A 16,496-nucleotide genomic window follows, 5' to 3' on the forward strand; every position below is an offset into this window, starting at 1 on the left:
CATGGGGTCGGGGGTTCCATGCTGTCCCATGGGGTCGGGGGTTCTGTGCTCTCCCATGTGGGTGTGGGGGGGTTATGTGCTCTCCCATGGGGTCCGGGGTTCCGTGCTCTTCCATGGGGGTGTGGGGGTCTATGCTCTTCCATGGGGTTGGGGGGGGTTCTCTGCTCTCCCATGGGGGTGTGGGGTTCCGTGCTCTCCCATGGGGTCAGGGGTTCTGTGCTCTCCCATGGGGTTGGGGGGGTTCTGTGCTCTCCCATGGGGGTGTGGGGTTCCGTGCTCTCCCATGGGGTCGGGAGGGTTCTGTGCTCTCCCATGGGGGTGTGTGGGGGTTCCATGCTCTCCCATGGGGTCAGGAGGGTTCTGTGCTCTCCCATGGGGTCAGGGGTTCTGTGCTCTCCCATGGGGTCGGGAGGGTTCTGTGCTCTCCCATGGGGTCAGGGGTTCTGTGCTCTCCCATGGGGTTGGGAGGGTTCTGTGCTCTCCCATGGGGTCAGGGGTTCTGTGCTCTCCCATGGGGTTGGGAGGGTTCTGTGCTCTCCCATGGGGTTGGGGGGGTTCTGGGCTCTCCCATGGGGGTCGGGGGTTCCGTGCTCTCCCATGAGGGTGTGGGGTTCCGTGCTCTCCCATGGGGTCAGGGGTTCTGTGCTCTCCCATGGGGGTGTGTGGGGGTTCCATGCTCTCCCGTGGGGTCGGGGGTTCCGTGCTCTCTCATGGGGTGGGGGGGTTCTGTGCTCTCCCATGGGGTCGGGGGTTCTGTGCTCTCCCATGGGGTTGGGAGGGTTCTGTGCTTTCCCATGGGGGTCGGGGGTTCTGTGCTCTCCCATGGGGGTGTGTGGGGGTTCTGTGCTTTCCCATGGGGGTCGGGGGTTCTGTGCTTTCCCATGGGGGTCGGGGGTTCTGTGCTCTCCCATGAGGGTGTGGGGTTCTGTGCTCTCCCATGGGGTGTGTGGAGGTTCCGGGCTCTCCCATGGGGTAGGGGGGTTCTGGGCTCTCCCATGGGGTGTGTGGGGGTTCCGGGCTCTCCCATGAGGTGTGTGGGGGTTCCGGGCTCTCCCATGGGGGTTTGGGGGTTCTGGGCTCTCCCATGGGGGTCGGGGGTTCTGTGCTCTCCCATGAGGGTGTGGGGTTCTGTGCTCTCCCATGGGGGTGTGTGGGGGTTCTGGGCTCTCCCATGGGGGTCGGGGGTTCCGTGGTCTCCCATGAGGGTGTGGGGTTCCGTGCTATCCCATGGGGTCAGGGGTTCTGTGCTCTCCCATGGGGGTGTGTGGGGGTTCCATGCTCTCCCGTGGGGTCGGGGGTTCCGTGCTGTCCCATGGGATCAGGGGTTCTGTGCTCTCCCATGGCGGTGTGTGGGGGTTCCGGGCTCTCCCATGGGAGTTTGGGGGTTCTGGGCTCTCCCATGGGGGTCGGGGGTTCTGTGCTCTCCCATGAGGGTGTGGGGTTCTGTGCTCTCCCATGGGGGTGTGTGGGGGTTCTGGGCTCTCCCATGGGGGTCGGGGGCTCCGTGCTCTCCCATGAGGGTGTGGGGTTCCGTGCTATCCCATGGGGTCAGGGGTTCTGTGCTCTCCCATGGGGGTGTGTGGGGGTTCCATGCTCTCCCGTGGGGTCGGGGGGTTCCGTGCTGTCCCATGGGATCAGGGGTTCTGTGCTCTCCCATGGGGGTGTGGGGGAGTTCTGTGCTCTCCCATGGGGTCGGGGGTTCCGTGCTCTCCCATGGGGGTGTGTGGGGGTTCTGGGCTCTCCCATGGGGGTCGGGGGTTCCGTGCTCTCCCATGAGGGTGTGGGGTTCCGTGCTATCCCATGGGGTCAGGGGTTCTGTGCTCTCCCATGGGGGTGTGTGGGGGTTCCATGCTCTCCCGTGGGGTCGGGGGGGTCCGTGCTGTCCCATGGGATCAGGGGTTCTGTGCTCTCCCATGGGGGTGTGGGGGAGTTCCGTGCTCTCCCATGGGGTCGGGGGTTCCGTGCTCTCCCATGGGGTTGGGGGGGTTCTGTGCTCTCCCATGGGGTTGGGAGGGTTCTGTGCTCTCCCATGGGGTCAGGGGTTCTGTGCTCTCCCATGGGGTTGGGAGGGTTCTGTGCTCTCCCATGGGGGTCGGGGGTTCCGTGCTCTCCCATGAGGGTGTGGGGTTCCGTGCTCTCCCATGGGGTGTGTGGAGGTTCCGTGCTCTCCCATGGGGCAGGGGGGGTTCTGGGCTCTCCCATGGGGTGTGTGGGGGTTCCATGCGCTCCCATGGGGTCGGGGGGGGGTTCTGGGCTCTCCCATGGGGTGTGTGGGGGTTCCATGCTCTCCCATGGGGTCGGGGGGGTTCCGGGCTCTCCCATGGGGGTGTGGGGGAGTTCCGTGCTCTCCCATGGGGTCGGGGGTTCTGTGCTCTCCCATGGGGGTGTGTGGGGGTTCTGGGCTCTCCCATGGGGGTCGGGGGTTCCGTGCTCTCCCATGAGGGTGTGGGGTTCCGTGCTATCCCATGGGGTCAGGGGTTCTGTGCTCTCCCATGGGGGTGTGTGGGGGTTCCATGCTCTCCCGTGGGGTCGGGGGTTCCGTGCTGTCCCATGGGATCAGGGGTTCTGTGCTCTCCCATGGGGGTGTGGGGGAGTTCCGTGCTCTCCCATGGGGTCGGGGGTTCCGTGCTCTCCCATGGGGTCGGGGGTTCTGTGCTCTCCCATGGGGTTGGGAGGGTTCTGTGCTCTCCCATGGGGTCAGGGGTTCTGTGCTCTCCCATGGGGTTGGGAGGGTTCTGTGCTCTCCCATGGGGGTCGGGGGTTCCGTGCTCTCCCATGAGGGTGTGGGGTTCCGTGCTCTCCCATGGGGTGTGTGGAGGTTCCGTGCTCTCCCATGGGGCAGGGGGGGTTCCGTGCTCTCCCATGGGGTAGGGGGGGTTCTGGGCTCTCCCATGGGGTGTGTGGGGGTTCCATGCTCTCCCATGGGGTCGGGGGGGGGTTCTGGGCTCTCCCATGGGGTGTGTGGGGGTTCCATGCTCTCCCATGGGGTCGGGGGGGTTCCGGGCTCTCCCATGGGGTGTGTGGGGGTTCCATGCTCTCCCATGGGGTCGGGGGGGGGGTTCTGGGCTCTCCCATGGGGTGGGGGGGTTCTGGGCTGTCCCATGGGGGCGGGGGGGTTCATGCTTTCCGGGGGGGTGCACCCCTGCTAACGAGGCCTGTCCCTCTCCCAGACCAGGTTGCCCTTCCAGACTTCAACGCAGGCGCCATGGAGAACTGGGGGCTGGTGACGTACCGGGAGAACTCGCTGCTCTATGACCCGCTCTTCTCCTCCATCGGCAACAAGGAGAGGGTGGTGACGGTGATCGCTCACGAGCTTGCGCACCAGGTACCCAGTGTGCCCCCTCCGCCTCCTGCCCGCCCTCAGTGGGGTGCAGAGAGGCTGGAGGCCTGAAACTAGTCCGGGGTCCCTGGCTCCGTGTGTCGGGAGGGCTCTGTCCCTGGGCTCGGGGCTCCCTGGCTCTGTGTGTGTCAGGGGGCTCTGTCCCGGGGCTCCCTGGGCGTGGGGGTTCCCTGGCTGTGTGTGTTGGGGGGGCTCTGTCCCTGGGCTCGGGGCTCCCTGGCTGTGTGTATGGGGCTCTGTCCCGGGGCTCCCTGGGCGTTGGGGCTCCCTGGCTGTGTGTATGGGGCTCTGTCCCGGGGCTCCCTGGGTGTGGGGGCTCCCTGGCTGTGTGTGTCGGGGGGGCTCTGTCCCGGGGCTCCCTGGCTGTGTGTGTCGGGGGGCTCTGTCCCTGGGCTTGGGGCTCCCTGGCTCTGTGTGTCAGGGGGGCTCTGTCCCTGGGCTCCCTGGGCGTGGGGGCTCCCTGGCTGTGGGTGTGTGGGGGGGGCTGTGTCCCGGGGCTCCCTGGCTGTGTGTGTTGGGGGGGCTCTGTCCCTGGGCTCGGGGCTCCCTGGCTGTGTGTATGGGGCTCTGTCCCAGGGCTCCCTGGGTGTGGGGGCTCCCTGGCTGTGTGTGTCGGGGGGGCTCTGTCCCGGGGCTCCCGGGCTGTGTGTGTCGGGGGGCTCTGTCCCTGGGCTCGGGGCTCCCTGGCTCTGTGTGTCAGGGGGGCTCTGTCCCTGGGCTCCCTGGGCGTGGGGGCTCCCTGGCTGTGTGTGTGTGGGGGGGGCTCTGTCCCGGGGCTCCCTGGCTGTGTGTGTTGGGGGGGCTCTGTCCCTGGGCTCGGGGCTCCCTGGCTGTGTGTATGGGGCTCTGTCCCGGGGCTCCCTGGGCGTGGGGGCTCCCTGGCTGTGTGTGTGTGTGGGGGCTCTGTCCCGGGGCTCCCTGGCTGTGTGTGTTGGGGGGGCTCTGTCCCTGGGCTCGGGGCTCCCTGGCTGTGTGTATGGGGCTCTGTCCCAGGGCTCCCTGGGTGTGGGGGCTCCCTGGCTGTGTGTGTCGGGGGGGCTCTGTCCCGGGGCTCCCTGGCTGTGTGTGTCGGGGGGCTCTGTCCCTGGGCTCGGGGCTCCCTGGCTCTGTGTGTCCGGGGGGCTCTGTCCCTGGGCTCCCTGGTTGTGTTTGTTGGGGGGGCTCTGTCCCTGGGCATGGGGGTTCCCTGGCTGTGTGTGTATGTGGCTCTCTCCTGGGGCTCTCTGGGCGTGGGGGCTCCCTGGCTGTGTGTATGGGGCTCTGTCCCGGGGCTCCCTGGGCGTTGGGGCTCCCTGGCTGTGTGTGTGGGGGGGCTCTGTCCCGGGGCTCCCTGGCTGTGTGTGTTGGGGGGGCTCTGTCCCTGGGCTCGGGGCTCCCTGGCTGTGTGTATGGGGCTCTGTCCCAGGGCTCCCTGGGTGTGGGGGCTCCCTGGCTGTGTGTGTGTGGGGGGGGCTCTGTCCCGGGGCTCCCTGGCTGTGTGTATGGGGCTCTGTCCCTGGGCTCCCTGGTTGTGTTTGTTGGGGGGGCTCTGTCCCTGGGCGTGGGGGTTCCCTGGCTGTGTGTGTATGTGGCTCTCTCCTGGGGCTCTCTGGGCGTGGGGGCTCCCTGGCTGTGTGTATGGGGCTCTGTCCCGGGGCTCCCTGGGCGTGGGGGCTCCCTGGCTGTGTGTGTGTGGGGGGCTCTGCCCGGGGCTCCCTGGCTGTGTGTGTTGGGGGGGCTCTGTCCCTGGGCTCGGGGCTCCCTGGCTGTGTGTATGGGGCTCTGTCCCGGGGCTCCCTGGGCATGGGGGCTCCCTGGCTGTGTGTATGGGGCTCTGTCCCGGGGCTCCCTGGGCGTGGGGGCTCCCTGGCTGTGTGTGTCGGGGGGGCTCTGTCCCGGGGCTCCCTGGCTGTGTGTGTCGGGGGGCTCTGTCCCTGGGCTTGGGGCTCCCTGGCTCTGTGTGTCAGGGGGGCTCTGTCCCTGGGCTCCCTGGTTGTGTTTGTTGGGGGGGCTCTGTCCCTGGGCGTGGGGGTTCCCTGGCTGTGTGTGTATGTGGCTCTCTCCTGGGGCTCTCTGGGCGTGGGGGCTTCCTGGCTGTGTGTATGGGGGCTCTGTCCCGGGGCTCCCTGGGCGTGGGGGCTCCCTGGCTGTGTGTGTGTGGGGGGCTCTGTCCCGGGGCTCCCTGGCTGTGTTTGTCGGGGGGGCTCTGTCCCTGGGCTCGGGGCTCCCTGGCTGTGTGTATGGGGCTCTGTCCCGGGGCTCCCTGGGTGTGGGGGCTCCCTGGCTGTGTGTGTCGGGGGGGCTCTGTCCCAGGGCTCCCTGGCTGACCCTCCCCGTCTCACTCTCTTCTCAGTGGTTCGGGAACCTGGTGACCCTGCGCTGGTGGAACGACCTGTGGCTGAACGAGGGCTTTGCCTCCTATGTGGAGTACCTGGGGGCGGACTCAGCTGAGCCTTCCTGGCACATTGTGAGTAGCCCCAGGAGGGGTGGCGCTACCCAGCGGGCTGCAGCGGCAGGAGGCGCGTGGGAACTGGCCTTCCCGTGTCACCCACACGGGCTCACCACGGTGGCAGGCTTCGGCCCAAGCAGGATCACCGCGGCCTTGCAGGAAGGAGCTGCATGCTCCCGGGGAGGGGGCCCTGCTCGCTGGTTGGCAGCAGGCTTTCCTGGCACTGGGACCGGGTGACGGAGGCCAGGGGGTCTCCAGAGGGGCAGTGTGGAGCTGCCGGCAGCAGTGAGCGAGCGCTGCTTGCTGGGGCAGGGCCCACTCCCAGCTCCTGGGGCTGCTGGCGGGGAGGAAGCAGCCCCCCTCCGCAGGCCCGTCCTGCCAGGCTGGGGGTGGGAAGGGGAGACGGCACCGTGTCTGGGCTGGCTGCAGTCCCCACACGTCCGCGAAGGGTGCTGAGGGCCGGCACCGCCTCGGGCAGGCTGTAACCTTGTGCCTTTGCAGAAAGACCTGATCGTGCAGAGTGAGATGTACCGCGTGATGAAGGTCGACGCGCTGGCCTCCTCGCACCCGCTCTCCTTCCTGGAGAGCGAGATCAACACACCGGCGCAGATCAGCGAGGTCTTCGACTCCATCTCCTACAGCAAGGTGAGGACTGCCCAGGGCCCGGGGTTGGGAGCAGCCCCTCCTGGGAAGCTGCTTGGACCCTCGCTCAGCGCCTCTCTCTGATCTTCCCGCAGGGGGCGTCGGTGCTGCGGATGCTCTCCGAGTTCCTCACCGAGGACAGCTTCAAGAAGGGGCTGCAGGTGAGGCCCTGGCGGGGCTGTGTGCCGAGGCGTCCTGCATGGCCCCTGCTCCGAGGCAGGCGTCAGCCTGGGCTCCCGTGGGAGGGCGCTCTGCCCTAGGGGAACCTGCCAAGCCTCCCCACACTCTGGCAGCACTCCCCGGACCCACGGCCAGTCTGCAGGAGGCGGTGCTACAGGGGAGGGGCAGAGGAGTGGGTAGTGCCCGAGGGCAAAGGATGGTGCTGGGGCAGTGCCCACTTTGCACGTGCAATGCCCTGCTCAGCGTGAGTTACATGCCCGCTCTGTGCCAGTGCAGAGGCTGCAGGGCTGGGCAGCCCCTGGCTGCAAAGCCTGGCCATTCAGACAAGTGGCAGGCTTTAGCTTGGCACTCCCTGCTCCAATTGAGCGTTGGCCAGCAAGGCAGCCGTCATGCCCATGGTGGCCGTGCCTGGGGAAGGTCCCAGCCTGCACACTCGCTCCCACTGTCTCAGTGCAGTGCCCGGAGGCATGGTCCTGCGGTGCCCACGCCCACCCAAACACCCTGCAGGGAAGAGTGTGGGCGAGCAGCAGGGAGGGCTCTGCTGCTGGGAGGTGGGCCTCTGCCTCTGAGAGCCATGCCCAGAAAGTCTGGGGCTTTGCTCAATACAATGCCTCTGCCTTCGCCTGGCAGCAGGGGTGCAGGATGTACTCTTGCGGAGGCGGCTCCTCTGCTGAGACCCGGCTCTGGGATCCCCATCTCATCCTGAACAAATAAAAACATAAGAACGTCCAGACTGGGTCAGACCAAAGGTCCATCTAGCCCAGTATCCTGTCTGCCGACAGTGGCCGGTGCCAGGTGCCCCAGAGGGAATGAACAGAACAGGGAATCATCAAGTGATCCATCCCCTGTCGCCCATTCCCAGCTTCTGGCAAACAGAGGCTATGGACACCATCCCTGCCCATCCGAGCTAATAGCCATTGATGGATCTATCCTCCATGAATGTATCTAGTTCTTTTTGAACCCAGTTATAGTCTTGGTCTTCACAACATCCTCTGGCAAGGAGTTCCACAAGTTGACTGTGCGTTATGTGAAGAAATACTTCCTTTTGTTTCTTTTAAACCTACTGCCTATTAATTTCATTTGGTGGCTCCTAGTTCTTGTGTTATGAGGAGTAAATAACACTTCCTTATTTACTTTCTCCACACCAGTCATGATTTTATAGACCTCTCTCATATCCCCCCTTAGTCTCCCCTTTTCCAAGCTGAAAAGTCCCAGTCTTATTAAACTCTTCTCATATGGCAGCTGTTCCACACTCCTAATAATTTTTGTTGCCCTTTTCTGAACCTTTTCCAATTCCAACATATCTTTTTTGAGATGGGGAGACCACATCTGCACTTAGTATTCAAGATGTGGGTGTACCATGGATTTATATAGAGACAATATGATATTTTCTGTCTTATTATCTATCCCTTTCTTAATGATTCCCAGTTGTTCGCTTTTTTTGACTGCTGCTGCTGCACATTGAGTGGATGGTTTCAGGGAACTCTCCATAATGACTCCAAGATCTCACTGTTTACCTCTTTTTCCAGATCACTAATGAATCTGTTGAATAGGACTGGGCCCAGTGCAGACCCCTGGAGGACACCGCTATTTACCTCTCTCCATTCTGAAACTGACCATTTATTCCTACCCTTTGTTTGCTATCTTTTAACCAGTTGCCAGTCCATGAGAGGACCTTCCCTCTTATCCCATGGCAGCTCACTTCCCTTTGGTGAGGGACCTTGTCAAGGGCTTTCTGAAAATCTAAGTACACTATATCCACTGGATCCCCCTTGTCCACATGCTTGTTGACCCCCTCAAAGAATTCTAGTAGATTGGTGATGCATGATTCCCCTTTACAAAAACCATGTTGACTCTTCCCCAACAAATTATGTTCATCTATGTGTCTGACAATTCTGTTCTTTACTATAGTTTCAACCAGTTTGCCTGGTACTGAAGTCAGGCTTACCGGCCTGTAATTGCCGGGGTCACCTCTGGAGCCCTTCTTAAAAATTGGTGTCACATTAGCTGTCCTCCAGTCATTTGGTACAGAAGCTGTTTTAAATGAGAGGTTACAGTAGTCGTGCAATTACACATTTGAGTTCCTTCAGAACTCTTGGGTGAATCCCATCTGGCCAACCTTCCCTTTCCCTGTGTTTTCACAGTCCTACCTCCACACCTTCAGCTACGGAAACACGGTCTATGACGATCTGTGGACTCATCTGCAAAAGGTACGAAGCTCTTCACACCAGCTGGAGGAGCATGACAGGGGCTGGGGTGGGGTTTCTGTTGCACGACACTTCGGGTAAGAGGCCTGTTACTGTCAGGGACGGGGGGCTGGGGCCCACCCAACCGTGATGAAACTGAAATTAAGGTCCCGCAGCCACCTTCCCTCCACCCCTTTGGCACATAGGCTCCATTTGCACGACACACTCCCACACAGGGCACAGTGCTGGCTGCGTGCCTGGTCCCCAGCAGGCACATGGGCGGGCTCGGCGCACGGCTCCGCTGGGCACAGGAGAGGAATCGGTGCCCTTCCCTGGCAGGGGCCTGATTGGCGCTTGTCATGTCTTGTCTGTGCTGCACAAACACGGAGGTTGGCATGGCCCCTGCCCCAGAGAGCGCCCGATCCTGCCAGCCCTTGCGCCCGGCTCATGTGAGCAGCGCCAGGGAACCCTGCTGAGGCCAGCCGGGATGACCGTAAGATACTGTTCTTTCACGAGCCGGTGAACGGAGTCCTCGTCGCTGGGGGAGGCTGGTGTGACGCCGCCGGTGACTCTGCCAGAGCTCTAGACAGGCGGTGGGAAGGAGTGTCCCTGTCACAGCACGTGAAGCAGCTGTGGGGGTTCGACCCAACCTTCCCAAACACCCAGCTCTGGGCACTGCTCTCTGCCCCCAAAGGTGCCCTGTTGAAGGGCAGGGGTGGGGACGGAGCCGGGACTCCCTGGCCTAGCCCTTTGCGGAGCCCATTTGCAGAGAACAGCAGCCAATAGCCCCTCACCGCCCCCTGCACAGGTGGTGGTTGAAGACAAAATTCAGCTCCCCACCACCATCAAAGGCATCATGGATCGCTGGACGCTGCAGATGGGCTTCCCCATGGTGACTGTGGACACGAAAGTTGGCTCCATTAGCCAGGAACACTTCTTACTGGACACGAACTCCACTGTCGAGCGGCCCTCGGCGTTCAAGTGAGTGATGGAGCGCCCCTTTCTGCCCCCCGAGGTCCCACGCTGGCCTAAGCACCGGCTCCCCTGCTACCACAGAGCTCCACGGCTGTGCCTCTTGGAGGGGGCCCTCTGCGGGATCGTGGCCAGGGCTGCACCGCGGCGCCCCCAGGGAGAGATCTTGCGGTGCTGGGTCCCCGGAGCCCCATGGGCCTTCTGCCTCCGAGAGCCCCGAGGCCAGCCCCGTTCCTCCGTGCTCCTTGCCGGGCCCTGCTGTGGGGCGTCGCCCCTTTGAGGGGTGAGGGTGTGATACGGGTGAGCCCGCAGCGATCGCGGGGGGGGGAATCCCTTGCACTGGGGGGCTGGGGCTCTGCTGGGGGCAGAACCAGCAGAGGAAGGAAGGGCAGGAGAAGACCCCAGTGTCTGTCTGTCCGTCTGCAGCTACACCTGGATAGTCCCTGTCACTTGGATGAGGCAGCAGGATGGGGCAGGACAGATGTACTGGCTCAGCGAGACCTCAGGTATGTGCTGGTCCCTGGCCGTGTCCCAGGCACCGGTGCTGCTGCAGGAGCAGGATATGGTGCTAGCGGGTGACAGGTTAGCAGTTGCCAGATTTGCCATGGTCAGTGCCCCGGGGAGATCTCAGTGCAGTTACTGGGGGTGTCACTACCCCCTCTTCAGCCCAGGCAGGTCAGCACAGGGAGAGTCTTTGTAGGGGAGCAGCGGGGAGTTCTAGGGGGTGGACCCCAGGGGGCTCCGGGGAGTTCTGGGGGAGGCCCCCGGAGGGGCTCAGTGGGGAGGTTCTAGGGGGAGGCCCCTGGAAGGGCTCAGTGGGGAGGTTTTAGGGGGAGGCCCCCGGAGGGGCTCAGTGGAGAGGTTCTAGGGGGAGGCCCCCGGAGGGGCTCAGTGGGGGGGTTCTAGGGGGAGGTCCCCGGAGGGGCTCAGCGGGGGGGGGTTCTAGGGGGAGGCCCCCGGGGGAGGCCCCCGGAGGGGCTCAGCGGGGGAGTTCTAGGGGGAGGCCCCCGGAGGGGCTCAGTGGGGGAGTTCTAGGGGGAGGCCCCCAGAGGGGCTCAGTGGGGGGGCTCTAGGGGGAGGCCCCCGGAGGGGCTCAGTGGGGGAGTTCTAGGGGGAGGCCCCCAGAGGGGCTCAGTGGGGAGGTTCTAGGGGGAGGCCCCCGGAGGGGCTCAGTGGGGGAGTTCTAGGGGGAGGCCCCCGGAGGGTTCTAGGCTCAGGGACTCTCTGCCATAGACCTGAAGGGAGGGGCCCCACTAACGCGCTTCCTTTTCCTTTCTCAGCCAACAACCCATCGTTTGTGGTGACTGGTGCCTCCAACTGGCTCCTGCTCAACATCAACGTGACGGGGTATTTCCGGGTGAACTACGACCAGGACAACTGGAACAAGCTGCTGACCCAGCTGGACCTCGATCACCAGGTTCCTGAAAGCCCAGCCTCTGGCCCCGCACCAGCACTCTCAGCCCCGGGGACCAGGCCCCTGCTGTGGGGCGGCCGGGCCCCACGCTGGGCCAGGGATGCCCATTCCATGGCTCCTCTCCCCCGCACGGTCTGCTCCTGCCCCCCGCGTAATCGTCTTTGCTCTTTTCCAGGCCGTCCCGGTGATAAACCGAGCCCAGATCATTGACGATGCCTTTAACCTGGCCAGGTGAGTCGCCCAGGCCGCCACGGGGTGACAACAAGCCTCTGGCCTCCTCCCCCAGCCCCACGGCGAGTCCTCTCCCCACGGTGCCGAGCAAGGCTGGCAGGCCGGGGAGCCGTGTGTCCCCGCACACGCCCCTCAGGCAGCGAGAGGGAGGCCCCCACGCCCTCTGGTTCCCCCTCTCTGGGCTGGGCAGACTAGGACTCTCCTGCTGCTTCTCGCTGGCGGCTCAGCCCTGGACGGTGCAGGAGCAGGGGCTGGCAGAGGCTGGGCACTGAGATCCCAGCAGGCCCATGGGCAGGCGACTGGGCTGCTGAATGCCTGAGGCGTGGCGGCCCCGGCTCTCTGCCTACCCCAGGTACACAGCCAGCCTGTGCCAGGCTCTGTCCTGCCTGGCACCCTGGTGCAAGGGGGTGAGAGGAGCGTCCAGACGGGGGCTTGCACGGGGAGCTGGGCTGCACGTCCCCCTCGCCTGGCCAGGCTGGCCCCTCTGGGTGGGGCAGCAAACATCCAGGGGGGTGGGGGGTGTAACAGAGCAGGCCCTGTAGGGGGTCTTCGGGATGGACTGGCCACTGTGCTGGCTGGCAGGCAGGGCTCAGTCTGTGGGGTATTAGCAACAGGGGATGGGGAGGGGTCCATAGCCAGGGGGGGATGGGAGGGGGCCAGGCGGGGTCCATTGCTGGCAGGGGGATGGGAGGGGGCAGCCAGGCGGGGATGGGGGGGTCCATTGCTGGGGGGGGATGGGAGGGGGTGGCCAGGCAGGGATGTGGGGTTCCACTGCTGGGGGGAGATGGGAGGGGGTGGCCAGGTGGAGATGGGCGGGGGTCCATTACTGGGGGATGGGATGGGGCAGGGTCCATTCCCGGGGGGGGGGGAATGGGAGGGGGCAGCCAGGCGGGGATGGGGGGGGTTCTTTGCCAGGGGGGGATGGGAGGGGTCAGGTCCATTGCCGGTGGGGGGATGGGAGGGGGTGGGGTCCATTTCCAGGCGAGGAGATGAGGGGGTCCATTGCCGGGGGGGGGGAATGGGAGGGGCGGGATCCATTGCTGGAGGGAGATGGGAGGGGGCGGCCAGGCGAGGGGATGGAGGGGGTCCATTGCCGGGGGGGATGGGAGGGGCGGGGTCCATTGCCCGGCGAGGGGATGAGGGAGTCCATTGCGGGGGGGGGAGGGATGGGAGGGGACGGCCAGGTGAGAATGGGCGGGGTCCATTGCCAGGCGAGGGGATGGGAGGGGGGGTCCATTGCCAGGCGAGGGGGGGGATGGGAGGGGACAGCCAGGTGAGGATGGGCGGGGTCCATTGCCGGTGGGGGGATGGGAGGGGGTGGGGTCCATTGCCAGGCGAGGGGATGGGAGGGGGCAGCCAGGCGGGGATGGGGGGTCCATTGCCGGGGGGGGATGGGACATGGGAGGGGGAGGGTCGATTGCCAGGCCGGGAGGGCACAGAGGGCACGTCTGGTGACGTGGCGGGAGGACGTGAGCTTTGCAATTGGCTGTTTAGGGCTAAACACATCGCCATCGTGCTGGCTCTGAATACCACCACCTACCTGGGCAAGGAGCGGGAGTACCTGCCCTGGAGCGCCGCCCTCGACAACCTGGGCTACTTCCGCCTGATGTTTGACCGCAGCGAGGTGTACGGCCCCATGCAGGTGAGGCCCCGCCTGCCCCAGGCCAGGTGGATGGCGCTCGGAGGGGCACTCTGCCGGGGTCGGTTCAGCAGCGGGCCTGGCACAAAGGCAGGGCATAGGGTGGGCTCTGCAAATCGCCCTTGTGAGCCGGGCCCCGGCGGGTCGGAGCTGCCCGGGGAAGGGCATGGGGTGGGGGCATGGAGGCGGCAGGAGCCGGGGGCGCGCTGGGTGATTGGGGTGTGACGGGGGGAAGCTACTGACCCTTCCGGCACTCACCCTGCCCGTCCTCCCCCAGAAATACATCCGGAAGCAGGTGACCCCCTTGTTCCAGTACTTTGGAAACGTCACCTCCAACTGGACCAGGCTCCCGGACGGCTTGATGGAGCAGTGAGTCCCAGCGTGGCGCGTCCTCCGGCCAGCCACAGGGCAGGCCCTGCACCCCCGGGGGCCTGGAGAACTGGCTCCTCCCGTGACTGCTGCTGCCTCTTGTCCAAGGGGAGGGCTCTGGGTCCCCCCTTTCCTGCCCCAGCCCTCAGCCAAGGGGGGCGCTGGGCATGGCTCGCAGAGTGCGGGCACGCTGGGGCCGGGGGGGCAGCTCTGTGTTATGGGCATATGCCACTCTGTGCCCAATGCCCAGCCCCTCCAGAGCCCGCCTCTCCTCCCGCTCTTCCTCCATCTGCCCCACCGGACCCCAAGGCCGGGCGTTCCCCTCCCCACTGGTGGGCTGGCTGAGCTGGGCAGCAGCTGCCATGCGGTGCCCGGTGGGAACTGCCCAGGGTGCACCCAGGCAGCACTGTCCCTGGTAGTGCCCACTGCTCACAGCCTCGGAGCGAGGTGACCCCCACCCAGCCCATGCTGCGCCTGGCAGATGGGGCAGCGGGAGAGACGCTTCCTGGGCCCGGCTGGTGACAGGCCGGTGGGCGCCTGCCTCTGTCACGGCCATTCTGCCTGGTCTCCCTGCCCGCCGGGCCTGGCTCCTAGGGCCCCTTCACCGGGTCCAGCCGCTGACACGGCTCCTCTCCCCACTCAGGTACTGCGAGATCAACGCCATCAGCACGGCCTGTTCCCACGGGGTCCCGGAGTGCACCCAGCTGGCGGCTGCCCTCTTCAACCAATGGAAGCAAAACCCCAGCAACAACCCGTGAGCCCTTCCCCGTGGCCTCTGGGCAGGGGGAGGTGGATGGGGGGGCTGGGCTGGACCGGGCCGTGGCGCCCCCTGGGCTGGGGGGCTGGGCTGGACCGGGCCGTGGCGCCCCCTGGGCTGGGGGGCTGGGCTGGACCGGGCCGTGGCGCCCCCTGGGCTGGGGGGCTGGGCTGGACCGGGCCGTGGCGCCCCCTGGGCTGGGGGGCTGGGCTGGACCGGGCCGTGGAGCCCCCTGGGCTGGGGGGCTGGGCTGGACCGGGCCGTGGAGCCCCCTGGGCTGGGGGGCTGGGCTGGACCGGGCCGTGGCGCCCCCTGGGCTGGGGGGCTGGGCTGGACCGGGCCGTGGCGCCCCCTGGGCTGGGGGGCTGGGCTGGACCGGGCCGTGGCGCCCCCTGGGCTGGGGGGCTGGGCTGGACCGGGCCGTGGCGCCCCCTGGGCTGGGGGGCTGGGCTGGACCGGGCCGTGGCGCCCCCTGGGCTGGGGGGCTGGGCTGGACCGGGCCGTGGCGCCCCCTGGGCTGGGGGGCTGGGCTGGACCGGGCCGTGGCGCCCCCTGGGCTGGGGGGCTGGGCTGGACCGGGCCGTGGCGCCCCCTGGGCTGGGGGGCTGGGCTGGACCGGGCCAGGAGCCCCCTGGGCTGGGGGGCTGGGCTGGAACGGGCCGTGGAGCCCCCTGGGCTGGGGGGCTGGGCTGGACCGGGCCAGGAGCCCCCTGGGCTGGGGGGCTGGGCTGGACCGGGCCGTGGAGCCCCCTGGGCTGGGGGGCTGGGCTGGGCCGGGCCCATGAGGGAGCTCAGGCAGAATTTGCCTCTTTCCAGCTGGTAAATGCCCAGCTCCCTGGCGCTGCCTGGGCCCCCGTGAGGTGTCCTAGTGAGGTGCTAGCCCTAGGCATGGGCCCGCTCTCTCCAGGTGGGGGGTGCCCCCCAGCACTCCTCCATGGGAGCCTCTCCCCATGGCCTGCGCCAGGGCTCTGCTGAGTGGAGCCCGGCGCCTGAGTGCCGAGCGCGTTTCCCCGGCACGGCCGCCGTGACAGGCATGTTCCCCCCCCCAGGATCCCCCCGAACCTGCGCTCCTCCATCTACTGCAGCGCCATAGAGACGGGCAGCGAGGCGGACTGGGACTTCCTCTGGCAGATGTTTAAAAACGCCACGGTGGTGGCCGAAGCCGACAAGCTCCGCTCGGCCCTGGCCTGCAGCAAGGAGCCCTGGATCTTGAGAAGGTGTGTGGGGTGGGGGCACACAGCCGCCCTCGGGGGGGGGCCCTGAGCGCGGGGATGGGGAGGATCCAGGCTGCCATGGGCACGGGGAAGGAGAAGGGCGGTAGGTGGCTCTGTACCTGCCATGGGTGCCGCGTACCAGCCCTGCCTGCCCCTCCCCAGGTATCTGCAGTACTGCCTGGATCCCACCAAAATCCGGAAGCAGGATGCCACCTCCACCATCAACAGCATCGCCAGCAACGTGGTGGGGCAGAGCCTGGCCTGGGACTTCATCCGGGGCAACTGGAAGACCCTTTTCAGCCAGTGAGTGCCACGGAGGGGCAGCCCATGGCAGGGGGGTGGGGAATGGGGGGGCCAGGGGGGTGGAGGAGCTAGGGGGGATGGGGGAGGGGGAGCAAGGGGGGGTGGAGGAGCTAGGGGGATGGGGGAGGGGGGCAACGGGGGGTGGAGGAGCTGGGGGGATGGGGGAGGGGGGCAAGGGGGGGTGGAGGAGCTAGGGGGGATGGGGGAGGGGGAGCAGGGGGGACGGGACAAGTGGGGGGATGGGGAATGGGGGGGCACTCTCAGTCTCTCCCCGCGTGTTAAGTGCCCTTCGTGCCATCCTGGGCTCCTGTGGCCCCCTGGTGAAGAGCAGGGGGTGCTCCTGCTCTCTCCCCTCGCTCCGTGGCTGGGGCAGCCCCTCTGCTGAGCCCCGGCAGCCACATGGCCCTGGGGTGGCTGTTTGTGGGGTGCTGCCCCTCCCCCACACCTGCCTGCTCACCCCGCCCCTCCCCTCCCCTCCCCTCCACAGGTACGGCGGGGGCTCCTTCTCCTTCTCGAGCCTGATCCAGGCGGTGACGCAGCGGTTTGCCTCTGAGTTCGAGCTGCAGCAGGTGAGGCCCGTCCCAGGGGCCCCTCGGGAAGGGAGAGCCCCGTCTGGTCTGCTCTAGCCCTCCCCCAGGGCCGGGCGCAGCCTCTCTCCAGGGCCTGGCCCAGGTGGGGTCTGAGCCGCCCGAGTGCTGGGGCTGGCACCATGTTGCGTGGGGTTGTCGGAGCGTCACAGACCCTCTCCGTTAGTGCGGCTCTGCTGCCCAGGCCGGAGCTCCCTGCCCGGCCACCCTGCAGCAGAGGGATCCTGCCTCCCT

The 16,496-nt window shown here is 66.5% G+C and overlaps 1 protein-coding gene across 2 annotated transcripts in view; it reads left to right on the forward strand.

Annotated features, from left to right (window-relative positions):
- LOC123344536 (alanyl aminopeptidase, membrane) overlaps window positions 1-16,496 on the forward strand; it is a 37,788-nt gene that overhangs the window by 20,254 nt on the left and 1,038 nt on the right. For both annotated transcript variants that reach the window (XM_044980873.1, XM_044980872.1), the window contains exons 6-20: window positions 3,171-3,325; window positions 5,673-5,786; window positions 6,270-6,413; window positions 6,506-6,571; window positions 8,735-8,800; window positions 9,585-9,757; window positions 10,175-10,254; window positions 11,029-11,165; window positions 11,338-11,393; window positions 12,888-13,035; window positions 13,310-13,401; window positions 14,045-14,155; window positions 15,208-15,375; window positions 15,535-15,675; window positions 16,163-16,244. In XM_044980873.1, the coding sequence (XP_044836808.1) occupies window positions 3,171-3,325; window positions 5,673-5,786; window positions 6,270-6,413; window positions 6,506-6,571; window positions 8,735-8,800; window positions 9,585-9,757; window positions 10,175-10,254; window positions 11,029-11,165; window positions 11,338-11,393; window positions 12,888-13,035; window positions 13,310-13,401; window positions 14,045-14,155; window positions 15,208-15,375; window positions 15,535-15,675; window positions 16,163-16,244 (1,733 nt within the window). The remainder of the gene's footprint in view (window positions 1-3,170; window positions 3,326-5,672; window positions 5,787-6,269; window positions 6,414-6,505; window positions 6,572-8,734; window positions 8,801-9,584; window positions 9,758-10,174; window positions 10,255-11,028; window positions 11,166-11,337; window positions 11,394-12,887; window positions 13,036-13,309; window positions 13,402-14,044; window positions 14,156-15,207; window positions 15,376-15,534; window positions 15,676-16,162; window positions 16,245-16,496) is intronic.

This window comes from Mauremys mutica, chromosome 11 (assembly GCF_020497125.1).
Source record: "Mauremys mutica isolate MM-2020 ecotype Southern chromosome 11, ASM2049712v1, whole genome shotgun sequence".
Lineage (NCBI taxonomy): Eukaryota > Metazoa > Chordata > Testudines > Geoemydidae > Mauremys > Mauremys mutica.